Source organism: Lichenostomus cassidix, chromosome 1Aa (assembly GCF_008360975.1).
Source record: "Lichenostomus cassidix isolate B80296 chromosome 1Aa, HeHo_3.0, whole genome shotgun sequence".
Lineage (NCBI taxonomy): Eukaryota > Metazoa > Chordata > Aves > Passeriformes > Meliphagidae > Lichenostomus > Lichenostomus cassidix.
Genome location: NC_139480.1, coordinates 14,451,516 through 14,478,064, shown reverse-complemented (window position 1 = coordinate 14,478,064; position 26,549 = coordinate 14,451,516). Strand labels below are relative to the sequence as shown.

At 40.4% G+C, this 26,549-nt stretch overlaps 1 protein-coding gene across 7 annotated transcripts in view; it reads right to left on the bottom strand.

Moving 5' to 3' along the window:
• The window catches only part of KIF21A (kinesin family member 21A), an 86,830-nt gene extending 69,373 nt beyond the window's left edge, over window positions 1-17,457 (bottom strand). For 4 of the 7 annotated variants that reach the window (XM_085041288.1, XM_085041231.1, XM_085041266.1 and 1 more), the window contains exon 1: window positions 17,193-17,457. In XM_085041288.1, the coding sequence (XP_084897414.1) occupies window positions 17,193-17,236 (44 nt within the window). In that variant the 5' untranslated portion in view covers window positions 17,237-17,457. The remainder of the gene's footprint in view (window positions 1-17,192) is intronic. The other 3 variants (XM_085041268.1, XM_085041249.1, XM_085041258.1) reach the window with 1 other exon arrangement.
• Window positions 17,458-26,549: the final 9,092 nt, after the last annotated feature.

The window sequence follows — 26,549 nt, the reverse complement described above, 5'->3', positions numbered from 1 at the left end:
GACCAAAAGCTCTTAGCTGGTAAATCCTAACTACAGAGCAAGGAAAAATAACCCACTTGCTTTATTTAGTACTGTCTGTTTTCAAACTTGCAAAACAGAAAGAAATAATGTTATCCACCTTTTTCAGTCCCTCTGGTTCAGCTACATGTTGTTTTATGTCTGAACGTCAATCCACAAATTTAATTTTCTCCTTCATGTCTATTCATTCAATTAGCAAGGCTGCAAAATCATCCACATCAGCAGCAACAGCATTAAACAGGGATAATTTTTCCATCCTTCCTTTCTTATGCAATGGCAACATATTCAGCTGCATTCTAAACTTGACCACCTTGCTGCTCTTTCTTGGCTTGAAAAGAAAGCCTCAAAAATTAAGTTAAAATCAGGACAATTCAGGAAACTATGCTAAAAATTCACTAGGTAGCATTTTCCCACACTGAGTCATGCTCCAAATGGACTGCTCAGTACAATGCTGGATGCTCTTTTTCTGAAACCATTTCAGGCAAATATAAACTGACAGCCCCCAAATTCTCCCACACCCTTCATCCATTCTTCAGTGCCCACCAAAGTTAAGAATTTTGCAAGTCTCTCAGTACTGATTACAAAAAATCTGTTGATTTTGGAATTGGTCAGTACTGATTACAAAATCTGTTGATTTTGATCTCTCATGACTGCCAAGTGTGGGAATGCCTCTTTGGGAAGAGGGAACTTGCATAAAATGATGTTGACCTACATCTTGGAAGATACTTGACTAAAAACAAAGGGCTGGTGCACTGTCTGCTGCTGCTGTAGGCAAATGTTCAAGTAATGTACACATTATTCATAAGCATGGAACAGCAGTGTTGTAGCAAAAGAAGAAAATCAGTGTATATAGAAACTGGAGTCTCTATGAAGGCGCAAAGAAATCAATTTTTTGTTCAGTACTGCTGATGTCTAGTGGTAGGTTTTGGGTCCTGCTGCTCAAGATAAATGTGGACTAATTGAGAAGAATTGAAAAGAGGAGGGAAATGGCTGTTTGTCTAGAAAACATGACCAGTTCCATAGTGAGATATGAGGAGTAAAGATTCGTAAGAGACACATCTTAAAATACCAAGAGTGAAATACAGAGTGGAAGGTCATAAAATGTTCTTCATGCTCAAGATGAAGTCAAAAAAAGGTAGTAGATTTAAATTTCAGTAAGAAAAGTAAAAGATAGGAACAAAATATTTTTCCATTGTAAGAATGGATGTTGTAGAATGAACAGACTAGGCAGTGAAATAAAACCTGTGCTTAGTCTGTGGAGATGTGAAATTGTCAACACAAGAGACCCTTCAAAACAATTTGCACTGGTAGCTGCCAGGAAGATTTTGGATTAATTGATAGTACTTCGGTCCAGGAAGGTAGTGTGGATGAATAAACTGACATTCCCAGGGGATTTTTCACCCTAATTGCCTGTAATTCTGTGAAGCTGCATTTTGAGTGCCAGGACCTGAATTCAGCACAATTGAATGATCCCATTCAAATGTCAGAATGTGTTCACAGAGGTGTGACAATGTCCACATGAACAGTAAAGCCTTATTGATTTGGCAGGGTAAGCTAGGAATAATCCAAGTTTGAAGGGACCTCAGGAGGCCATCTGATCCAATCTCCCCATCAAAACAGTGTCAAAACTAAATTCAGGTGAGGTTTCGCGGAGCTCTGTCTAAAATTAGATCTACGAAAATCCTCTGAAAATTGAGGTTCCTCAGTGTCTCTGGGCAACCAATACTTGACTGTTCTGATTTTTGATGGTCAAATTATTTCCTTATGCCAAGCTGGGAAATCTCTTGCTTTGTTTTATGACTAGTGCCTCTTGTCTTCCCAATGTGAACCTCAGAACGGAGCTTGGGCCTGTTGTCTTTGTAATCTTCTCTTCTGTATTGAAGGAGAGCAGACAAAGCCTGGAAGCCAAGAAGATACTGAAGAGCTCTGTGCCTATGATCTGTTGGAAAGGTGAGATGTGGGGCACACCTTCAGCAGAGGGGGTGCAGCCTCTTCTCCACCCGAGTTCTGAATATGACAGAGCAGATCCTTGGGGGGATGACAGTCATGCAGTGGTGATAGGGCTGCTATTAGATAATGTGTTGTAAGCACACACGGCATGAAGTACTGGAGACTTTCGTTTGCATAGTTTCTATACTCTTTCTGTGTAAAGTCTACACATTCTTCTCATACGACCTTCCCCTACTTGTTTTGAAGACTATTTCATGGTAAATGTGATATCACTGCTATGAAAACATTTGAAGTGCGATTCAGTTTGTAGTAACAGTCTGCCATCTCTTTTTTCCCAGCAGGAATATGTGGTGCTCACCTGTCTGCATTTTCTCTGCCACAGTTTAAGCTTACTTATTATTTTGACTGAGCTGACTAATAAGAATAATTAACCTCCATCACTGTTTAATGTTTCTTCGCTTTTCAGAGGTGCTCTCCTCAGCCATGTCATAAAATAATCTCTTTCCCTATCCCCTGCTGTGACAGTTCATTTTTCCCTCTTTAAGTTCTTCTGGCTTTTTCAGACAGTATCTTCTATATGGCAGAAAGAAATGTGCACAATAGTCAGTGGTTTATCACATGAAGCATGTGATATTCTTGTGAATACAACAAAGCATTGGAATGGTTTCTTATGACTCTTTGCACATTATCAGTTTCTGTCTTGTTTATGAAAAATTCATATTTTTAAACTTGATTTATTCCTTTAGATTTGTGTATTCATTATGTGTAGCACCGGGCAAAGCTCACATTCACTTTGGTTTGTATTGCTGGATATCTGCCTAGTATGTGTAAGAGTAGTCTGGTTGAAGTTCAATCTGTTTAAAATGGAGGAATGTAATGGCAGACTGAAAAAAGTGCTTCAAAGCTCATGTCTGTGTCTTTTGAATTTATTTGCTTTTGATTCCCCAGACTGTGGCTCGGAAATGCTCTCAACTTCCAGATTTTATCAGATACATCAAGGAAATATGACTAGCTGTAGTCTAGCTGGGCAAGTAACTGCTCCTTTTATAGATGTATTCTATATTTTTTACCTGCAGTTTTCACCTTAAGAAGATTTTCTTTAAGACTATATGTCTGCCCAGGGAATATCCAGTGGGACTGAATGCTTGGCATGTACTGTGCTGCTGTAATGACAATTGCTCTCCTGTTCTGCCACCTCCTTGGTGTAGAGGTGGATGGTCATACCAGCACAGCAGATGTGTGTGAGAGGTCTTCTCCTTTGCTCACAAGTTACTTGAATTTGCATAATGTTATTTTTCCATTCTGATAATAAAAAATAAAATGTAGGAGATGCTTTTGTGTCCAAGGGGTCTCTCTCTGCTGCAGCTGTTACCAGTACTGGGGATGTTCTGGATACACTTCAATGCATCAGGGTGGGTGATGCCATAGAGCTAGTATGATTCCTTGCTTCTGTATGCTGGGTGAGCTATTGCCTGGTTAGGGGACACTGGCCAATTCACGTCCAAGATTGGAAACAATTAAATAATCTATGAGACTTGTTTTAGGCGTTTTTCTTCAGTACAGGGTTAAGGTACAAAAAGTTGGATGTCCACTGTTTATATGGTGTTGGACTTGCAATGACCCCATCTTCTGAATATTCATTCAGTGCTGGGGAGACTTCTATTGCTTATTGATCTAGGTACAATTGTAGCACAAAGGTATGGTATATCTTCAACTACTTTGGAAATAGCTGAAAAGTTTTTTCCAAAACAAATGGACATTCAAAGCTCTCCCTTCAGACCTCCACAGCTAGGTAGGGATGCCAAGAGGGTTTAGAGCCATGGACTTTACAGTTTCATTGTGAAGTCTGAAAGGTTCAAGGACAGCCTGAATTTTTTTAATCTAATGCATGAGTCTTTCTGGATGCCCTTATTATGTGCCATTGCATACTTGACTTGCTCAGTTCAGTGTGCTTGTGACTGATGCAAAAATTAGAGAACTACAGATTACACAAGGACCTCTCTTGAGGCGTGTAGGGTTTTATTCTTTTAAAAAGGAAAAGCTTTTTTTTTGGCCTGTTTTTTTGCACTTGAGTATTGGTCCAAATTTGTTTAAATTGTTTGCTAAGGTATGTAACAAAGGACTATGCATACCAGATTTCATTGTGGTGTGGGTTTGTTGGTTTGTTTTTAAAACTCCCAGCAAAATTTGCTAGAGGTACTGACGTAGTTTCTACTCTGTCAGCAAGTTTTAGATGGAGTGTCACTGCTGGACTATTTTTCAGCTGCTGAGTATTTGTGTTGCTCCATTTCTGCTGCTGTTGCAAGACCCCTCTGCCAACACCACTGCTGCAGATCAGATAAACAACTTCATGCATTGCAGTGGCTGCCAGGGAACAGAGGGCTGAAGTCTTGTTTCCTGAACTGAAAACTCTGTGATACCTCGATATTAGGATGGTGATGGGTAGCATAGGAAAGACACAAGAGATTGTGTAAATTTCTTATCCCTTCTGACACTTAATGACATATTGTGTAACACTGGTCAACTGGATTTAATTGAGAATCTACTGCTGTGTTCAGTTAAAAACATGATTGTATTTGAAGTGAAACCAGTCCTGACCTCAAATGTCGAATCAAAGAAATCCTCTCCTTTCATTTGTGCTAGGTAATCCTGCTCCCTGTCCTGAATCTTGCCCACAGTTTCAATTTATCTTGTTCCCATTCTTCAGCCAGTGATTCTTAGTTCAGTGGTCTAGAAATGGTTAACTCTAATGGTAAGTAGAGTTAGGAAATAAGCTATTTGTAGTTTTCTATGCCTTGCTAATTATTCATGTGATAGGGCTTACATAAGGGCTGCGTTACAGTAGCACTTCATTTGATGACAGAGTTCTGTATTTCTGTGTAAACAAAAGTCAAGTGATAAGGCATGGGCAGGTAAAGTCTATAGCTGAAACCAGGGAGAAAAAAAAAAAATTCCTGGGAGGATCTTAAGGTCATACTATCTGCTTAGCTGTCATGTTTCTTAAAAAAAAAATCCCACAAACAAACAACAAAAAAACTCCATAAAACCCAAACTCTTGCAGTATTTTATTTTAAAATATTTTTAAAAGCTCAAAGAGTCTTCTTTGCTCTCTGTCTTGCCTTAGCCTTTCTTCAGATTCAGTGGTGAAATCACTTAAATAATCCAATTAGCAGTTTGTATAGTATGATTAAGCAAAATATTAAAATTTTAAACAGCACAGGGTTTTTTCTCTTTGACAAGAATTGTAAAAGCAGACTGCCTTAATAAAAATTAAAACTACCTGTTTTGAAGAAATCTGGAAATTCCAGAGAAAAAAGCATTCATCTACTGACACCCTTTTAAGACTTTTTTAATACTTGCTGAAAATTTCTGTAGAACACCAGTTAGCTTAACAAGTTTTGTCTAAATATTCCATTTTTCTGTCTAAATATCTATTACCTTGTCATATGCTAGAGTAAATATTTTTTCTTTTTTTTTTTTCTTTTTTTTTTTGAGTTTGCTGTAAAAGCAGGGGTAGTAAGTGGTTGAAGTTGAGTGCAGCCATGGAGTGGAAGTCAGAGGTGTGGGAGGCATCTGCCTGATTCATAGCAGTTGGCAATGTAGAGTTTGTAGCTTGTGCAAATACCCAGTCTTCTGGCTTCACGGTGCTGGTGAGGAAAACTGTCTGAAACAGCTGTAAAGTTGTGGATTTTAATATAGAGATATATCTGCTGTAGCTTTTAATAAGTGTGTGATCCATTATGAAAGCTTTATATAAGCCTTTGTGTAATACCCTCCCTGGTCTTGAGGAACTAACAGTACACCATTAAAGCATTATTTTATGTGAACTCATAGTTTTCCATTTCCTGGTGAAGTTCCTTAGCTCCTGGAAAACCTTGTGTGCACTCCTGTCATGCACTGTCCTCTTAGGTCTCATTTAAGCCAAAGGAGCTGTTCTCTTGTCTGATGTTGAGTGTTGGGAGGAATGAGATGCTTGGTGACAAATTTTGTGGCAGGGTGTGTAGCCATCTCATTTGGTTCACAAATCAGGACTACAGCAAAACAGTTACCATAAGCTTAAATTTCTAAGGCAATTTGAAACAGTTAATATATGAATACTTAATTTGAAAGCATCTGTGCTACCTCCAGTGTATGAGGGACTATGAACTCTGATGCAGACAAACCACCAGTGATTTGCATTGATGATTTCTGAGAGCAGCTGGGAAATGCCTGATTTAGAAGTATTAGTTGCCAAGAAGAGCTGATTTAATTGAATCAAGGCAAAAAAAAAAATGGGTTTTGACCTTGAAGAAGCTTGTCAGGACAGACTTCACCTTATGTCCCCAAGCAGCAGACAGAAACGATCCCAGGCTCAGGTGTTGCTGCTTTGTGTGCACTGGTGCTGAGGGAGACTGGCAGGGCAGTGCCCAGGCCAGCAGCTGCACACAGCAGAGAACTGTTCCAGAAATGGAGTCAGAGCCTCACAGGCCTGCGATGTAAAATGGAGATAGCTGCTTTCAACTTGTGTGAGCTACCCTGCTGCATGACTTTTTTTTTTTTTTTAATTTTTTTAGGTGGTTGTTTTGCTTGTTTTTGTGAAGTGACTTTGCATTAATAGTTTTGGATTTCTGGTTGGATTTGTAATCTAATCAGGGAACCTGAGCCCTAATGAAAAATTAAGCCTACAGCTAGGACACGAAGCAGAAAGTGCTTAGCCTTGCTGTTAGGCCAGCATAGATAATGGTTGTCTAAAGCAGGCGTAAGTAGCAAGGAAATAGTTCTTTCTAGACTATATTCAAAGTGTGTGCCATGAGTCCTGTGCAGCTGTTAGTTTACATTTTGGTGCATTACCAGGGTGCGCTTGTTTCATGGACTTGCTCTGTCCTGGAGCTAAAATTTTGGTGAAATGAACCAGTATTAATAGTGGTGGTAATTCCAAACTGTAAGCTTGCTAATGCAGTGAGGTGTCCACGCCAGTAGCAATTAAACCAGGAGAATGACTGTTTCCACAATGATTTCCACACTGAATTTGTTTAGGCTAGCCAACAAAGAGCTCCTATGTGCTCCAGAGTGGAAGCTGAGCTATTACAAAATCATACAGCCTTTTATATTGTATAAATTATCAAAAATGAAGACTATTAGATCAGCCCATGCTTTCCTGATGAGGTAGCAAAGCATTCTCCTTCACTATCTGTTAGATTAAAATCTCCAGTGATATATTTGAGTTAGTATTTGTATAGTGTCATATAAGTCGTTCTGGACTCAATGAAAAGCTGAGCATGTGAAATGGCAGCAGCTCAGCCCTTAGTGCAAATATTGCTGCAGTGGAGAGCTCTCCTTCTAGCTTTGGGATGTGAATTTGTGTCTGGAAACTGGCTTTCCTGTGAGGTTCCATATTCCAGTGGATTTCTTGCATAGATGATGTTGCATAACACTCTGATATAGCAGTACCAACTCCAAACTTATTTTGCCAGTCAGCTGTGAGAAATCCCATTATTTTTTGTCTTCTTGTGTTACTTAAGCTCCAATTATTTCAGCTTTCCACTGGTATTCCATATAAATCTTAAATACTCTCTCACTGACAATTTCTTTTTCCTATCCCCTCTCCACCACATCTGAAAGTCAGCCTGCATTTAGCCTGCAGAGAACACAAGTTTTGCACCTGGTTGAAAGTTCATGGAAGTTGTTTAGGAAACCAGCCCTGTTTTTGGGGCTGCAATGATAGAACAAAGCAGTTTCATCTGAAGCTCTCAGCTGTACAATGCTTCTTGGAGGTCCTTTCCAACTTTGACAAGTCTGTGATTCCTCTTCAGAGCCTACCAAGGTTTTACTTGTTGACATTTAGAGAGCAATGAAAAGTCCATCTGTTCCTACAAGCTTTGCTAATGACAATAATGAAATAGATCTACAGCGACATTTTAAAATGCAGAGCCAAGACAGTGGGTTGACCAGCCAATGTAGATCACTTTGAAGACTGTGTGAGGAAGACACAGAAAGAAAGCAAGCGAACAAACAAAAAGAAAAAGAAGACATGCATAAAACAAAAATCCAAAACAATGACTCAAAACACTTTGGGGAGCACAAAAAAAAAAAAAAATTTAATTCCACTAATGATTAATTGTCAAATAGCTTACTTGCAAATACCAATTCAGTCCTATCTCTCATCTCATTTTTAGAGCTTACTGAACACCAATCCACTTTTGCTGAACCCAGAGTTCTGCTAGCAAAGATCAGAACAGCAATTTTATTGTTCCTAAGTGATGGGCTGACTGATCAGATTAGACAGAAGCATAAGCTGCACTCTAAGTGATACAGATTGAACAGGTGGCCTTCCTGCTGATCTACGGCCTCTTCAAACACAAGTAGGCGGCTTCTCTTTTCAATCACATCTAGAAAATATGCATTCAGGTATTTAGTCACCCTTAACCTGACATGAAAATATTTTTCTGGTCTTTAATGAATTTCAAACAGTTTGCTCATAAACACATCAGCCTTTCCCAAATATACAAGCAATTCACATGCATTATATAATTTTAACTAAAAAATGAAACTACAGATGTTTAGATGGTATCAACATCCCTAGTCTGCAAAGTAATATGTACAGATAATACTTCTTAGGAAAAATTCAAAGGCTTCATATTACAGAGAGAGAGTTTAAAAATAATGATTTCACACATACTTAAAATTAAAGATCAGACTTCAAAAAGAATGCATTTGAGACTAAGGAGTGAAATAAACCTTACCTGGACAACTTATGCAGAGTGACAACTAAAGCAATGTATGGTTTGCTTAGCAGGTAAAAAAAAAAGAGCAGTCAGCTACTTCCTACAGATCAAAGTGTCTGGTACAGGTACAATTTTTTTTTTCTCTTCACAGGAAAAAAGAGAAGGGGAGAGAGAGAAACAAAGCCATATAGAGAATTTTTAATTTTAAGACTTTTCATAGAAGGTAATGACTAACTCAGGTGTTTTAGTAGAGTTGCTTTTCTCATGCTATTACATCATGTATTATTTATATCATAAGTGTTTACTTTGAAGCTACATCTTTGGCCTGAGGACCTTATGACATAATTCCAAGATGACAATAAACAAAGTGCCAGTGGAGCATGGGGAAGGAAAAGCAGGAAAAAAGAGACAAAAGCTTACTAGCTACACTCACACCCTTCTCATATTCTCATACAGGTGGAGGGTGGAGGTGGGTACACAGGGATAGTGTCCTATGACAGAATCAAGCACAAACTAAGAGGCACTGCTGCAGATGGCAAATCAATATTACTGAGAGTGTGATTAACAACTCTAATACCTTGGGATAATGAGCTACTCAGAATGACACAAAAGGTCTCTAGACTCATCTCCCAGTTAGTCTCATGCTTAAGGGAAGAAATGTCCAACCAAATGAATGCTAAGGATTACTGACTTTGAAAAACAAAGTTAATTAGATAAGTATTTTGAATAAAATATATACACACATATCTTAAATCAGTCTACCTTTCAATCATTTTATTCCAAGAAGTCTCACACACAACATGGTACCAAATACTTAAAGGAACCCAGATAACCCACTTTCTACATTTTAAGCAATAATAGAGGCTTGACTACACATGAGAAATTTCTCAGGAAATCTGCTAGTGACCCAAAAATTATACAAGACTATATTTCATAATTTGTAATATATTTCTAGAGGATACCCTTTTCTTTTGTCTTTTAGCCTATTATTGATAATTTGCAGAACTTCTTAAACAGCACTGCTAACAAGTCCCATATTTAATATAGTCTCTTGACTGACATTAGTGCTTCACAGCTACGTAGCTTTCCAGTTTAATATGTCTCCTTAAATTTGTTTTAGCAGTGTTGAGCAAAAGACAACTAACATGATCAGAAATGGAAGGAAAAAAACAGCTCATTGAAAAAAATACACAGCTTAAAGATAATAACCAAGAGGTTGGAGAATTGACACAAGATGTGGAATACATTTTTGCAAGGCCCCAGATTAGACCCAGTAAACAGTGACCTGTTTGATCAAACTCTTCCATTATCAAAAGAGAACACAGCACAAAAGATAAAGTGTCAGACTTTGAGATGTCTCACAAAAGGGAAACGTTTTCTGTCTAGTACTATTATTGATAACATTCCATGTGTTCAGCTCTGGTAGAGGAATTGTAATGCTAGAGCATGCTATAGTCCTTTAACTCTTATTCACCTCGAAAATACTGCTTTTTTCGTGCCCTAAAAGGATCAGTTATCCTGAACATAAAGGAAGGGGAAAATAAGTATCCTTCAAAGCTACAGTAGACAAGAGGAAACATTTCAAGAAACCTGGAGTATTTGAGAGCTAGTATGGAAAGATTACATTAAAGCTAAAATGTCCCACAAAGAGTTATTTGCTAACCAACTGAATCATGCAGAGTTCTTATAGCAGCATGAATGCAAGAGCCAAGAGTGAGACGCTAGATTACCTAGACAACAAATCCTTTAGTCCATTTTTAAATCAAACAATGGAAGTGTGCTATTCAACTTGAATGCACATAAATTGCTGTGTGTGGCAGAGCAATCATAAACTTTTACTAAGGTCTTGTTGCTCTCAGTTTTCTGTGTTGAAGCTCCAGAGTAAACAGGCTCAAGGGATAAGTCATTCATTTTTGTTAGGTAGATTTAGAGATGTAAAGGTGCTTAAAGGGTGCATTGTTCCAGCCAGCATTTGTGAGCCAATTAAAAAAAGTTCTTTACACAAAAAAATAATTATTCCAGCAGTGGCTAACTTTACCAAATCTGTTGAGGATACTAACTGGAATAAAGGACCAGATGGTACTCACTCCTCACTCCTTATTTCCATTCAGTCTATTCAGGAAATATTTTATGCTAATCAATCATAAGCTCTGAATCAGCAGGTTTTCAAATTTTAAAATAGATTTTGAATATTTTGCTTCTCTATGCATCAAATTCACTGTGACACTAACCTTATCTTTTCACTATTTTCCATTTGTATCGTGTTGCTATAATAAACACATTAAACAAGACCATTTTTGAAAAACAAGGCAGCATTTCTCCCCTTACACTGGAGCAGATGTATTTCACTAGGGAAAAGTGGAAATTAACAGTGAGAACCAAAAAAAAAAAAAACAAACAAGGAAGGATAGGAAGAAAATTAGCAAAGATTTTAAACTATTTAGGAGAAGAGAAAGAGAGCACAAGAAAAAGGCAGAGCTCATGTAGTTACTCTTGTTAGACTTGTTCAGATCTGGTTTGATTTCTAATTAAACTTTCTTGTTCACCAGTTCAAATGACACTTCTTGAAAGTGTTTTACATGGAAATAATATTAGCATAACAAAAAATTCTCTGCTCTGGCCACTACAGATATTCAGTATCCTGCTGTATTTTCCTTAAAATAAAAAAGCACCTAAAATGGCTTTATTTCCCCAGCAGTAGTCAGGCAACAGAACATGAAAGCAACAATTCCAACAGCCATCTCTGAGTGGGCAGCAAGGGCAATCTATAAAACACTTAAAGCAAATCAAGGGAAAGCAGAGGGAGGGAGCAGGGTTCCCTTGATCCTAAGCACAAGGGTCATTCAACTACTACAAAAGAATTTACAGAAGTCACACAGTAAACCTGAAATGTGAAGCCATGAGATCAGTAATAAAGGAATGTCTAGGCCAACAATATAAATCCTAACTTTCCACAGATCATAAGTAGTAAAGACAACACCATTAAATGGAAATTGGTGACTAACTCAATGGTTTTTCAAAGCAAAGTAAACTCACAAGTCCTCTATGAACTTTGGGAAGTGACAAGTTAAAAACATAATTCATTCACAAGCATGAACAGACTGCCCAGGTACTCCTTGCTTTTTCTTCTTCCTAAATTCAAGACATCCATCGTTTGGCAAGGAATACATGGCATTAAGGGAAAGCTCCAAGTAGGATTTCTTTCCCCTCTATCCAAGAATGAGTTTGTGTTTACAACACGAGTGGTGAAAAGGGAAGTTTATTTCCTAGAAAGCAAGATCGTGGATTTCAGCCTGCCCCAAGCAATATCAGTAACGGATGATCAAGTCAGATATTATGAAACCAGAATTAATTCAACAGCAGATGGTGCCGTGTCTTTTTTCAGCTAAAATGCAAAACATACCAACGGGGTAAAGTTTCAGTGCAGAACAAGGCAATGTTTGTTTAAGTCAGAGAGCAAAGAAAAACATCAAAACTAACAAAAAGATATGCAATAGGAGCTTTCCAAAACAAGATCTCTTCTGTAGCTTTCCATTAACAGATTTTGTGCAGAAGAGTTATTTCCCAACACCTTGCTATTTAATGCTGTTGATAATTTCTCATTTACTAGGTGGCCATTCTTGTGTACTTACAGACTGGTGAACTTCATTAACACAGTTACAAAGACATTTTCCCAAAAAAATTTTTATAGCTTCACATGATTACAGATGGGTAGTAATTACAGTCTACTACAATAAAAAGTTTGGTTCATTTTATGGAACCAATGGATAGCAGTCTATTGCTGTTGCTTATCTAGTTACAGAATTATTTAAAAGAATACTTAGCACAGTATGGGAAGCATGAAATAAGTATATCCAGAGCTTATAACATATACCACAGCATACATGTCCATTCATCTGGCATCTGTGGATCTATTCATGGTGGGAAGCTTGAACACAGCTGTAACTGTTTGCAGAACAGCAGCCCAAGAAAGAAAATCAATCTCAGCTGCCATCAAAGTGCTTCAAAACACACCTGTCTTAAAAAATACAGGTTTCTTCCACTCAGCTCCTTCTTTCCTAATGTTTCTAACAGTAGCTAGATATAGCACAGAGGAAAACAACTTCAATACAAAAGCTTAAAAAGAATAATATAAAGAGATGAAAAGGTAGAGGGAGGCATGACAACAACAAAGAGCAGATTCCACATGGGGAGAAAAAGAAATCCACACAGAAACTAGCAAAGTAGGAAAAAAACCTACCTAAGACATCCAACGGATCTCACAGTTCAAGAACTAGGGGTATGACAAGAAATCCAGAATCCCACAATAAAGCTTTGCAGTGGGAAGCTACGATTACAATGGATAAACATATCCCACTTGCCTAATCAAAAGTCAACACTGTATCTTGATGCCATGCCACACTAAGCTTTAGTTGTAAAAACCTCCAGTCTCCACTAAACTGAATTAGTAATCAATGTGTTCAAGCAGCATACTTCATCTCCTTTTTGGAAAACCAGAAAGAGAAGCTGGGTGGTTTTAATTCATCAGCCACACTTACTACTTCTACTGTTACTAAAAACATTTACCGGTAGATTAATTAAATTTTGCACAGTTTCCATTCTCAGCAAACATCGTTTCACTTTTGTGAAGTAGTGTCACAACATATTGCAGACATCAAGAGTGGGTATAAAAATGAAATTTTTTAGACAACTCAAGGCAGAACTGGATGGCCAGATCTCAGAGCCTCTCTACACACATGAGGAGGAGGGTAGCAACACTCCTGTTTGTCACTTGAGGGATGAAACACAAAGCAGTTGTCAAACACAGCAGATGAAGCAGTAGCAGTGAGGTACTCTTGCCAAAGTAGGAAAGAAGGCAGAGAGACACAGAGATACCTCAGATGACGAAAAGTGGAAACTTCCACTACTGTGTTCTTTACTGATATTAAACACGCCTGATTATAAAACACCATCTCCTGAAGCTTCTTTGTGTTCTGCCCATTAACACAGTTTCAACTAGGATCCATCTTTCACAAGAACATGTCCAGTGCCAAAGATCTTCAGCTTCATGAGCTGGTACTTCATGTTCTTTTATTGTCCACTCCACCTGAGGGGTCACCCAAGCCAGTCAGAGTAACCATCTTCTCCTGACTATTGGTCAGCTTCCATAGATATTCATCTTTTCACATTGTAGTTGTTTCTTCTTCTGTTTTAATACAGCATCTCTAACAAATCACCACTGAAACTTATAATCTATCTATTCAGGGCCTCCACTGACTCAGGGTGGATCGAGGCCACCTTTCACCTTTGGAGGATGAGGAGACAAACATCTCCTTCAATGTTCTATGTTGTTGTTTGGATCCTGTTATGGAGAAGACATAACAGACATCCTTTCATGCTTTATCAGATATAGTCCTCCATGCAAGACTTCTATCCAAACATTAGATCTATCCAAACATTGTTCTCCAAATGCTCCTTTGTTTAACATGCATCCAAAAATGCAAAGTACTGAAATCCAACTTTCTTCTTAGATCAACACAGCTAGAACATCTTAACCACATGGCTCCGAGCCTCATGGTGCAAGGACAAGCACTAACCCTTGCAGCCATTTCAATTCCTGCAACGCAGCTCAGGTCTGGTTGATAAAAGGGTAAAAGTAAGAGCATTTTCTGAGTGCAGTGACCCCATCAGCCCATTCCACGGGTCATACAACGAGTCTGAAGTGCAGTAACAGATACAGACCACTGGCTGTTGAGGTCTAAATCTCAGGTGAGAACTTCATCTACCCAACATGCCAGAAGTCTACACATTGTATTTTGCCTGTGGAGACCACTGAAATGGCAAGAGACACAAGAATTAGAAACTATAATCTACATCCTTTTGTGAACTTGAAACAGTTGCCTATGATGTTGACAACATTTCACAACCTTTTCGTCAAGTTAGTTTTCATGTGCCAAAAAGACAGAAAACCAGGACAGAAATTTCAGACTTTCAAAAAGAATAGCTTTTCACATTTTAAAAAACTTCTCTAATTGGATTACTGTTCTCTATCATGGGGGCTCTTTGATTTTATCTGGAAACAGACACTACACACAGTCGCATAGAGAGCAAAGCTCTTTGCTGAAGTTGCGCGCCATCACCAAAACTAAGTCCACAAGTCTTTCAGTGGTGTGTGACTAGAGAAAAATATTTTCTTAATTGGGGAATTTAACATTAGTTACTGGATTACCTGCCAAACTATTTTCAGCTTTCATGCTTCACTAAACGAGAGTATTTAGCTCATCAGTCACAAACCCATTATTACACTGAAGAAAACAGGGAGCAATTAGCATACAAGATGATAGCTTAAAGCTGGTGCTAATTGGAAAGAATAAAGTATTTTTCATTCCTATTGGATACAATTAGGTGAGACAACCAGGTTCTGGAAAAACAATTTGCTAAACAATTTCAGTGATGTCTATTCTATAACCTACGTTTAAAGTCTAAGCAAATTCATGCCTTTGCAGTATCTTGCAACCATTGGGGTTGCAAACTAGAAGCTGGTCCAGCTGTAGAGCAAGCTTTGTTCAGAAACATACATAAAAAACACAACGACTAATTCATCACAACAGTGGAGATCATCACTGAACTAAGCTCAAGTTGCCAAAAAGAGCTGAAAAACAAAACCAACAAGGAAACAGAATATAATACTCATAATGCACAGTACAGCATGGCACCAACACACAGTGAGTTGTAAAAGCAGTTGAATTATAGGACTGTACAAAATACATAATCAGAAATAAAAGAAAACCATCTATAAAGAGCTACTGGTGCATGCTTTTGTTCATGACTGCTAAACAGAGGGGGAAATCTTGTACATGAATATTTAATTTGCCTGAAGGAAGAAAGCAGACAGGAGGAAAAACGCAATCCTTCATTATTAGTGAACTGCACTCAGACACAAAATGTTAGTTAGACAATTACACTGCAGAAATACACCTTATTACATTAGGGATTTGTTGTCAGGAACTACAGCTGGGTGACTTGAATTCTACAAATTCTTTACCATATATTGCTCCTAATCTATTCATCAAACAACTACAACTATAAATGTGTTTCTACCAGTAGGCTTTTTATTTAATTCCAAGCTGCAACAAACCTCAGTACTTGAAATTAACTTCTACATCACTATTTCTTTTGGCTCAGAACATATTTAATGTTTTCTTCAAATGAGAGAGCAGTCTGTAAACCTGTAACACGCCCTATTTTTAGGATCACACCTATCTCATATTTTCCTTTTTAAAAATACAGCCTAATTATGCTTTGGAATAATACCTCCCTGTACATTATGTGAAAAATGCTTCAACAGATAGCATTCACAAAAGCATCTCTCCCCTCAGAAAATGCTACTGCAATCAGACTTTAATGAACGACTGCAGCATAAATCCCATGTTATCATGCAGGGGTGGTGCTTCTCTGTTTACTGACAATGTTACTGCACTGTTCCCCTACACCATGTACCAACAATAGCACCCAGTAACATTGCTTATTTCTACATCCTTCAGACAGAAAAACCAAAACAAAACAAAGCTAAGAAATCACCCTCTTCGTCTTCCTGAACAACCCTTGAATTCCCTAGTGTAAGACTGTCCAAATGACCCACTGAAACAAACAGACCTTCCCCTAAAGTCTGATTTCTTGTGGTGCAATACTCCAAGTGTACCAGCACAAAGAAACTTCTTTAAAGTAAAGAAATAAATCAACAGACAGTATCACAATTAAACCCCAAACACTGGCATACATATACATAAACAGACATAGATATACACACACATACATGTATTTCTTCACACGCTTCAATCATGTAAAGACATCTCGAAAACTGAAGCATCCATGGGCTAAACTGCAATCTCTTCAAACAATAAAATAGTATTTTCACACAGAAAAACGAGAAGAGCCAAGAGTTCACTGATGAACAGCAGATTTTTATCTCTGATTAAAGAGCAATTTGAATTAACTGATGTTTTAAAATTATTTAAACTCCCCTCCCACTATGACTTCTACGAACACCTAATTCCGGTGTACTGTGAGCAGCCTTATGGCAGTCCATCCCTCTGCTGTGTGAGGCTAGACACAACCTCCGCGGGATAAAAGCCTTTATCCTTCTAAAAATATCAGTGTGCCAGGATCCACTCTCGCAAAGCTCCGTGATGCAAACGGCATCGCTACAGTCCAGGGGCTGCTCTGCTTCCATGAGTAAGCACTAGCAGCACCGGGCTATAATTAGTTGGAGTATTTTTAGGGTCACCGCTCAAAATTAGAGAGAAATGACTGAGAAAGACCTCAGACCGGCGGGAGTTTTCCCCTCTCCTCTGGCAGTTTCCTACTGCTGCGAGGGAAAAGAGGCTCCGCAGGCGCCGAGGCGAGGCGACCCCGTCTCTGCAGGGAAGATGTGCCTCGCCGCTGTCCCTGCGCGGTGGGCAGCGCGCACGGCCGCTCCGCGCTGGGAACTCGCCGCGGCCCCGCCGCCCGCAGCCGGCCCCAGCAGCCGCCGCCGCTTACCTGACCGCCACCCGCACCGAGCTCTCGTCAGGGCCGGCCGACATGGTGCCGCGGGCGAGGGGCGGCCGCTAGCCTTGCCGGGAGCTCCGCCGGGCCGCGGAGGAGGTGGGGGCACTGCTGCGGCTCCCCCTTCACCTCCTCCTCCTGCTCCGCCACTGCCTCTCTCCAGCCATTTTAGGTGACTGAATGAATAGGTAGGAGCCGCAGCAGTGCAGGGCGGTTCGCAGCGCTCCTCCTTCTCCTCCTCCCGCCCGCTCCGGCCCGGCCCAGCCCGGCCCTTCCAGCGCCTGGGCGGGGAGCGCTGTCAGTCAGCCACCGGCGGGCCGAGCCACGGCCCCGGTCACCGGCCCCACGCCCCGCCGGCTCCGGCGCCTCCGCCCGCTGCAGCCGCAGTGCGTCAGTGGCCCCGCCCCGGGCAGCCGCCAGCACCGGGGGCCTGGCTGGTGTGCGGGCACTCGGCTGTACACACAGACAGACAGTGCCTCCTCTGCACATACCCGCGTCTCCACACACACAGACACACACACACCCGTCTCTCCACACACCCCCCTGTGTCCACACACCCCCACACCCGTCTCTCCGCACACCCCCTCCACACACAAGCACAGCCTGGCGCGCCCACCTCTCCACTCACACCTGTTCTTTGGGCACTAGCGCTCCTCGCACTTGCCTTTCCAAACGCCGGCAGCACACGCTCAGTGCTTGCCCTCGTGCACACCCAGCTCTTGTCACGCCTGCTCTCACATGAAGGCTCACACACACACACACACACAATTTCCCGCACAGTGTGCTCTGTGGGTGCACACGGTGCCATCGAGGTGCCCAGCTCACACCACCTCCTCCCTGCCCCAGGCGGACACACGCGTGGCACTGACCCGCCTGCGCGCAGGGCTCCACGGGCACAGCTTGTCCCCACACAACTCTTTGTCCATGCTATCAACATGCACGGCTCTCGCACACACAACACACGCGGGCTCTGCACACAGTTTCCAAGGCCTCTCTCCTGGGAAAGAGGGGCTTATCTCCCTGTCAGGGCTGGGTCATTTGCCTTTGCACATATTTCCCTTTCCCAGGCAGGAATGAGATGTCCTCCTTCCTCTCCTGGCCCTATGTGGTCCTCGCGACCCTCATGCCCGCGGGAGCACACAGCTCTCCCACCTTCCTGGCTGTGCTGGCAGGTTTGTTTGCCGTGGCTGCTCCAGCCAGGCATCGCTGTTCTCACTTCGCTAATGAAGTGCCTGGCTTTTAGCTGGAAACTGAGTGGGTGGATGACACTAATTTTTGATGCAAATAGTATCCCTGCCAGGAAAGAAGCCTGATTATTTTGCCCAAAACAATTCACATTCCTAAGGAAGATTTTCCATCAGAATAGGCCCGGGTTTGAATTTTTAATGATATGCTAAAAACCTTGCAGTTCAAGTTGTTTTGCTTCTGATAGTGAAGGTTGTTCACGCCCAGGCCCCAGCTTCTGTCAGAGATGGGCAGGTGAGATCTCCCAGCAGGATGGGACCTCTAGCCATACCCCTGAATCTTTCAAAAGTCCTTCCTTCTCAGCAGAAATCCACTGTATTATTGTTACTCTGCATGTTTCTCATAGTTATTTTCTCAATTTCTCTGTACTTATTTAGAAATTGCCTTGTTTCTAGAAAATGGCCCACGTGGAAGTTGCTATACAAAACTATGGTCTCCTTCTTTCTTCTGAATTACACAGCATCAGCAAACAAATCCCCAACAATATTTTAAAATATGGGAAACTTATGCTACATATCATATTGCTGTGGCAAACTGAGATAATATTTATCCAAAAGGCAGAAAAATGGTTGTTCAGTATGAAATCACTGAGGGAATCTGGTACAGCTAGAAAAAAGACTACATTTCCCTGGGCTTCTCAGCTCATATTCTCTATTTGATGCCATAGGCCAGATGCTTTGCTTCTCCTTTTGCCACGATACATTATGAAATGGGCAAGATAGCAGATTCAAAAAAAGCTCCTGCAGGTGAATTGTGTTGGCACTCATACCAAACAGCCTCAAAATGAAAGTGATAGGATTTTCATAGTTCAGGGTGTTTCCAGCTAGAGGGGACTGAACAATCATGACTGTGTCATGCATCTGTGAGTATTGTACTGAGCTCTTTAAAAATACCTGCAGCCTACCATGCCAGTGGAACCCTACAGCATAATTAGGTTCTGACAATTTATGTACATCAGATTTAAAAATCTATCTAACAATAAAACTTAAACAAATATGGAAAAGGTTGCTATTTCTTATACAAAAGTATCCAATGCATTTTTTCAGCTGGCACAGTGACAAGGTTAATGTAATAAGCATACTTAAGCCAAATTGGTACCTTGGCAGTATCTTCCTGCATTTGTTTCACACAGCATCTTTTGCTGGATGGGCCGCAGTCCAGCAAAGCTCATCCACATCACATTGCCCATGCCTATAAAATCCTGCTAAGTCAGTGTCTCTGGTTTGCCATGTGAGCTGTGATGAAAACGCAGCAGGGAGCAGCAGCTGCAGGATGCTCAGACTTAGAATCATACTCTAGACCTTTCCAGGGCCATTTCTTTTCTGGCTATTGTGTGCCCGTAGACATTTGCTTCAGCTTGACTTCATGCAGCCCTCTCTCTTCCATATTGAAAAATAAGTTAGCAGATTAAAAAGTCTGGCAGAAGTCCTCCTGAGCTTAATGTCGTATATATAAATGGGTTGGTATTCACAGATTTCACACCTTACTGGCAAAGATTTGTTATTCACATTGGTATTAAACAATTTTGGTGTTACAGTAAAACTATTCTATTCTAAGTCATTCTTATTTCAGTCTTACAATATGACCCACATATTTTTTATCTTGGATATTTCACTCCAGTTCCAGACTCTTCTGAAACTGATATAGCAAGTGACATTTAGCATCTCTCCAGTTTCATGCAAATTGCCTGGTTTGTGTCCATTCAGATGTAAAGCAGGAAAAAGACACAGGTCCTGTTTCTATAACAGCAGAATTTTCTCAGTGTTCCGTGTTTTCAGAAAACATACAACTCTTCTGTCAAAAAGATCTTTTATTTTGGTTTTTCCCAACTTTTCCAATGTAAAGTGGAAGAGTCCTATATTGTTAACTTCACTGCACCAGGAAACTTAAATCAAATCTGTTTTTCATTTCTTATAGTATGAATGACCTCTGCCCTCCAGCATCCTATTCATCTCCTTGAAGGATTAACTTGAATAAATCAGGGCACAATATCTCCCTTTTTTAAATTGTCTTAGTATGTAGCTAAACTAAAATGTCTTGTTTATTTAAAGCTGTATAAGCTAGATGGTAACATTTACAGATTTGTCCAGCGTCACAGCTAATGAGTGAGGTTTTCCTAAAAGTCCCCTTTCCTCATGGCTGCACCACCACAGGTACCAACCACCTCTGATCACCCACCTCTGATCACCCCCTGATTAGCTGCAGGTGTTGCCATAAAGAGGGCAAACTGCAAGGCTGGGGGGCAGGGAGGGAGGTTACAGCTCTGGTCCCTACTCGGCGCTTAGAGGAGGGCTGCTAGGAGCATCCCTCATCCCTCCTGGCAGCCATCCCGGGTGACTGCTGTCACACTTTCACTGCCTCCATTCTGCTGCCATATGACTCAGCACCACGAGCTTCATTCACTGGGCAACCAAACAAAAACCTGTGTTTGGAAGAGTGAATGCTCTGACTGACACACACACAGCACACCCTGCACAGATGGTCAAGCTGCCTATAGTGGTACTGTAAGCTTCAGAAGCTGCCTAAAATCCCTGGGCTGCACACAACCTGAATGAGCCAAGCAGACTCCACTGAGGAGCCAGAGCCCTGTGCTTTGACCTATGTATATTTGCAGACAGGTTGTATCAGCTGTGCTTGTGCTGTACCAGTTGGTTTTGAAATTACCTAATTAAAATAGACCACTTACAATGGAAGAGACCTCACTTCAAATTTTTTAACTCTGGTAATTTATCAGTACTAAATAAGCCAATTTAATAAAAAATTTGGTTTGTTAGTTGCTTATTTCTTTGACCTGTGGATGATTTAATTTGTATGGGTATATTTTGGCTCATATAAGTGTCCACAGATTTTCTTTATAGCATTTTGCTTGTCAATGTCTGCCTATGAACTGTGTGACCTGATAACTCCTAGTATTTCAGTATCTTCTGATACAGGAAAGGTAACTGGACTCCTCTGCAACTGGGTTTCATGAGCTGTTGCTGATGGAAATTATGTCAGCAACATTCATGCATCAGTGATAATCAACTCCATTTTATCTAATAAACACTAAACTCTTCAACATTAATGTATACAGTGCTTCCAGCTTTCTACTTGGCAAAGTGAAACTTCTGTTTGCATTTTCTGTTTGATGCATTGGGCTTACATGAACCTTAAGCTTTTCCATAGTCATCTTTTGAAAGACCTTCACTACAAACAAAACTAAATTTCTAAAAACTGTTACATCTTGATTTTTAAGAACTTTCTGAAAGTAGTATTTTCTTCTCTGACTGGCTTCTCATTTTAAACTGCAGGTCTTGGAAAGCAGTCAAGCTTATAAAAGACATTTAAAATACTTTCCATTTTCTTCCCATCACTCGTTAAGGCTTTTGGTTAAATAACAATGAGTAAAGAAAAGTGTTAAGCCACTCTTAACTGGCAGGCTAAAATATGCAGCAGGGGAACCTTTGCTTCCAATAACTGGAGAAGAAAGCAAGTTGCTGAAGGAAATTATTACTTGGTTCATGACAGGATGGGGGGAAGAAATCACAAAGTTAAGAAGGAAAAAAGGAGTGCAAGATGATGTTTATGTAATCAGAATAACACCAGATAAGGAAAGGAAACAGACTGGTTTAGTGCAGATGTCTGTGGGGAGAAGGTAGAGAAACCAGAAAGGACAGGGTGGAGAAGGAAGAAGGATTTCTGGAATCAAAGCCAAGCAAGGGCTTTGCAGGGTTATTTCTGGAGCTGATCAGCATAAGAGGAAAAGCAGCATCAGGCACCTCTGAAGTGAGAAGGAAGGAGGTGGTTGTTTTCTATCTACCTTCCAGAAAGTGAATGAACTGTACCAGACCAAATACAATGAAAAGAAACAGATGATAGAGGGATCATATCTGGAGTTGGGCAGAGGATTCAATGGGAATAGAACCACTACACTTGATAAAGAAGAAAAGAATTTTATTATGTACTAATGCGTTGTACTCATAAAAATTTTACTGTGCTAACTATATTGTTGTTAACAAAGCAGTATCATTTTCCTCTGCTCCTAGCAGCCCAGAGTAGTTGTGTTATATGATAAACATGTGCTTTTACCCATACACTGATTTATCTTTCTTCTGGGCCTAAGGGATGCTGTAGTTTGTACTACTATAACTGCTGTCTACACTAAGATGGTCATAGCAGGGTACCTATTTTGATATAAACATACACATTGTATTATATCACATGTAGTGCACATACACATTAGATCCCCACTGAACCAGCATTGCTAGACTAGAAATACAGGAAAAAGAACAGGGCTAAAACACATCTCTGGGGAAAACCTTCCCTATGCGATCTTAAACAGACTCATGGCTCAAATCAGGGGATATCACTAAGAATGCATATACCTTTTGTGTCACTCTATTTTGAGGAGTTGTTAACTGAAAGTTGGGATCACCTGCTTTGCAGTAAAATCTTGCAAGTTCACCCTGGCAACTGGAAGTCCCTTCAGGTATTAAAGGAACAATCTAAATAATGGAGATGAGATTAAAAAAAATCAGAAAGTAGTCTTTACAATAATGTAATTTAGTTTAGTAATTTATGATAATACTATTAAAACCTAGCACAGTATGAAGAATAAAATAAGTCTTAGCAGGACAAGACCTTATTGGGTTGTTAAATATCTCCTGAGATTAGCCAGGTCCTGCAGTTTTTTTGCAAGGGACTTAATCACATGGGTCAGAATATTGTGCTTCTAAACCTGGTCCTTGGGCCTGATTCACTGATGCCTTGAAATAAACTCAACCTGATCAGGATAGCTGAATGTTATGCTGTCTTCATGTTGTTGCAAAAGACTACAGAGTAGTAGCAGAGTAGTAGCCAGCTGTTCTACAGATCTTAACCAAAACTTGTACTGCTCTTTCCCTTTCTTGTGTGGAGCAATTGAGGCAAGGAGGACATGTGAATCGCAAATGCCTGTAGAAGAGATGGTTGTCAAAAACAGTGTTAGGGCTGACTCCTGTGCCCATGCAAACACTATTAGACCACACCTAAGTGAGGTGAATTATTAATACAGAAGCTGCACGGGAAATTAATTTCTGCTGCCTCTCACCAAAACCAGCTGTTCAGACTTGAATGTGTCACAGTTGCACAACGTAAATTTTGCCTTAAGGATACAGTTACCCAACATGATGGATTTTTCATAATGTCCTTCCTAATAGTGTCCTCATCTTTCCTCTGTCCTTCCAACTTCCCCCTTCACCACCATGATTTCAATTTTTGGTTCAGCCTTGTGGAAGGTACCAAATGATGGGAGTCCTGTATGTGTATCGTGAGCACAGCATTAGCGATTGCAGGGCAGTCTCCTCTGGGCAGCTTTGCCAATCTGCCATGGATAGGATGAAAAAGAAATTACTTTACATATTAAAATGATAAGCATCAAACCTTAGAATGTTCCAGGTGAAATCAATGTTAAGTACCCCATCTCTTATTAAAGTATCCAGGTGAAAGTAGTTCCAATGAGGCTGGGGATTCTGTTTCCCTCAGAACCTGCTGATGACTACTAGCAGAGCTTAGTTGCTGGCCAGTTCTATTATTACACTGTGTAAACATCTTATCCTGCTCCAATACTCCCTTCCACTTCTCTACATATTCACTAGCCATGGAGTGCCTAAGACCCAGATGGTGAGTTCTTGGCTTAGAGCCTGTTGTACAATTTTTTACAGTTAAGTCCTGTTTCCTAATTGGCATCCTTAGGCATTACCACAATAAAACCAATAAATAGTAATAACAAAAAAAGAAGGATGGAAGGTGGGTGAAGACATGACTAATTACCTAAACAATACTTGGACCACAAGCCACAGGCAACATAGGTGCTTGGGGAAGAGCAAGTGGGTGGAGAGTTACCTGAACAACAGAGGGTTGGGCAGGTAAAGAACAGATCTTGCGAGACAAAACTGAGAGTCTTTATTTTGATAGCATCATGGAATTTATAAATTAGGGGATGACAGCTGTAGATTAAGCATGGCACAGTTTGCTTTACTCTCTGTGCATGTGCAGCCCAGCTTGGCACTGTCACACAGATTCGTGAGAAAAAAGGTTAGTTGCAATGGTGATATAACAAGCTGGGAGATGTGAGAAGCAGAAGTTCCCAAACAAGGTTTGCAGAAGGACCACGTGCTGTACCATGGCAGCTGCAGGCCCAAGCCTTGCCTCACCTTCCCATGAGGAAGCACATGCTTCCATCTCGGGGCTGAGCTTGCACTTAGGTGGAGAAGAAGCATTCTCTTATACAGGTAGTAGTATTGGTTAAACAACTCCTCACCTTCCCCAGAAAACTGCAAGAAACTGAGCTTTGTTTGCCTTAATATTTATTTTAATTCATTTTCATACCACTCACTGTGTGTGTATCACTTGGAAACATTTAGGCCAAAGGATGATAACTCACAATAGTGACAGACTGAATTTTATTTAAATTTATATTTATGGACTGGGAGCATGGATATAGTTGCTCCTGAAATGAAAGAGCACTTCTCTGCACAGTGGGTAATGAACTTCCGGAATTTGTTGCCACAGGAGGTTGGGAAAGCAGACCATTAGCAGGCATAAAAAGGGATTAGACAAGATTTGTGAACAATGCCTCTATTAACAGATAATAAAAGGAACAGGCAGTTCCAATGTCTGTGAGCTTAGGAGACTGGACCAGAGGAAGAGGCCAGGTACACGTGCTCTCCCTGAAGAGAACACTATTGTCGTTCCTATTGTCCCTCCTCAGGCTTTGAGGATCTGCTTGCCCCATCTCTGCTAATGTTGTGCTGGGAGTGTGGGGCACTTTCCAGGCTCTGCTGGGGCTTTCAAAACATGTGGCTCAGCTAGGGCAGATGGCCACCACCTTGCAGCTACCCCAGTGCCATCACAGGCATCAGGCAGTATCTGCACCTGCAGAACATTTCTTAATGCTCTGATGATGGGTTAAGCCCTAAGGGGTGCTGCTCTCAAAGCAGGCCAGCAACCAGCATGGTGGAGCTGAAAAGGAGTTAAAACGAACAAAAAGGAACTGGCTTTAACAAACCATTCGCTGAGGCTCAGGAAAATATAGATGGAGGAAGACAGAAAATTCTGTATGAGTTTGATAATTGTTTGGGATAGCACCAAAGGGGCTCACTCACCAAAAAGTGCATAAAACCAGATATTCCTTTATTTCAGGGGTGCCACTAAAAGGAAGAGTGAGCATTGAACTAGATATTAGTTTCCAGTTGTTTTTTTCCAGCTGAAGGCTCTAAATCAATTTGATTCTGCTCATACCATTTCTGAGTCCTTCTACTGCCCTTTTCTGGACTCTTCCAGCTCTGCTACCTTCTGCCTGAAATCAGGAGACTGGGCTGGAACTCTACTCAATATTAAGCTGCATCATGGATTCTTACCCTAGCACAAGGATGTTCTCTATTTTTCCCATTTTCTTTGCAAGTCCTGAGGCTATGTTTGTCTGCTTGACCAGCACTGAGCTGGCATTTGTTATCCACCATCTAATATCTTCTTCCTGTATGGTAGTAGTGAAATCTCTTTTTGTTTTGTTTTCTCTGTAAAATGAAAGACCATTTTCTCCTCTGTCTTTGTGCTCTGTATTTAATTTACAACTTATTATCACTGAGTCATTCTGTATTAAGAGATTCTTCTAGATATTTTCATTACTGTTAAAGTTATTATCTCGTTTTCTGGCTTTTTATGGAAAATGTAGATATTAGCAAATATTCCTTTGAGGCTCAACTAATCAAAACATTGACGAAATGAAGGCTGTTTATAGAAAAATAAGAGGAATGAGGAAGACCTGTAATATGTGATGGACTGGTACAAGGGAAAAGACTTAAATTAGCTGTGTGTGTGTGTGTGTGTGTGTGTGTGTGTGTGTGTGTTTGTTTGTCCCTGGTTATATAATAGCCACAGAAGACATAACTAAAGAACAGAAATACCTGGAGGGAATGGACAAAGAATGACTTACAGAGGAACACTGACTGTGATTGAGAATACAGAAGTAAAGGGAACGTAGAGGATCTCAGGAATAAAGTTCATTACAGTGATCTATGTTCATATCCAAGAAAACCTCTTTAGAAAAGTAAGAAGTCCCTCAGTGCTGGGACACTTTAAATACCA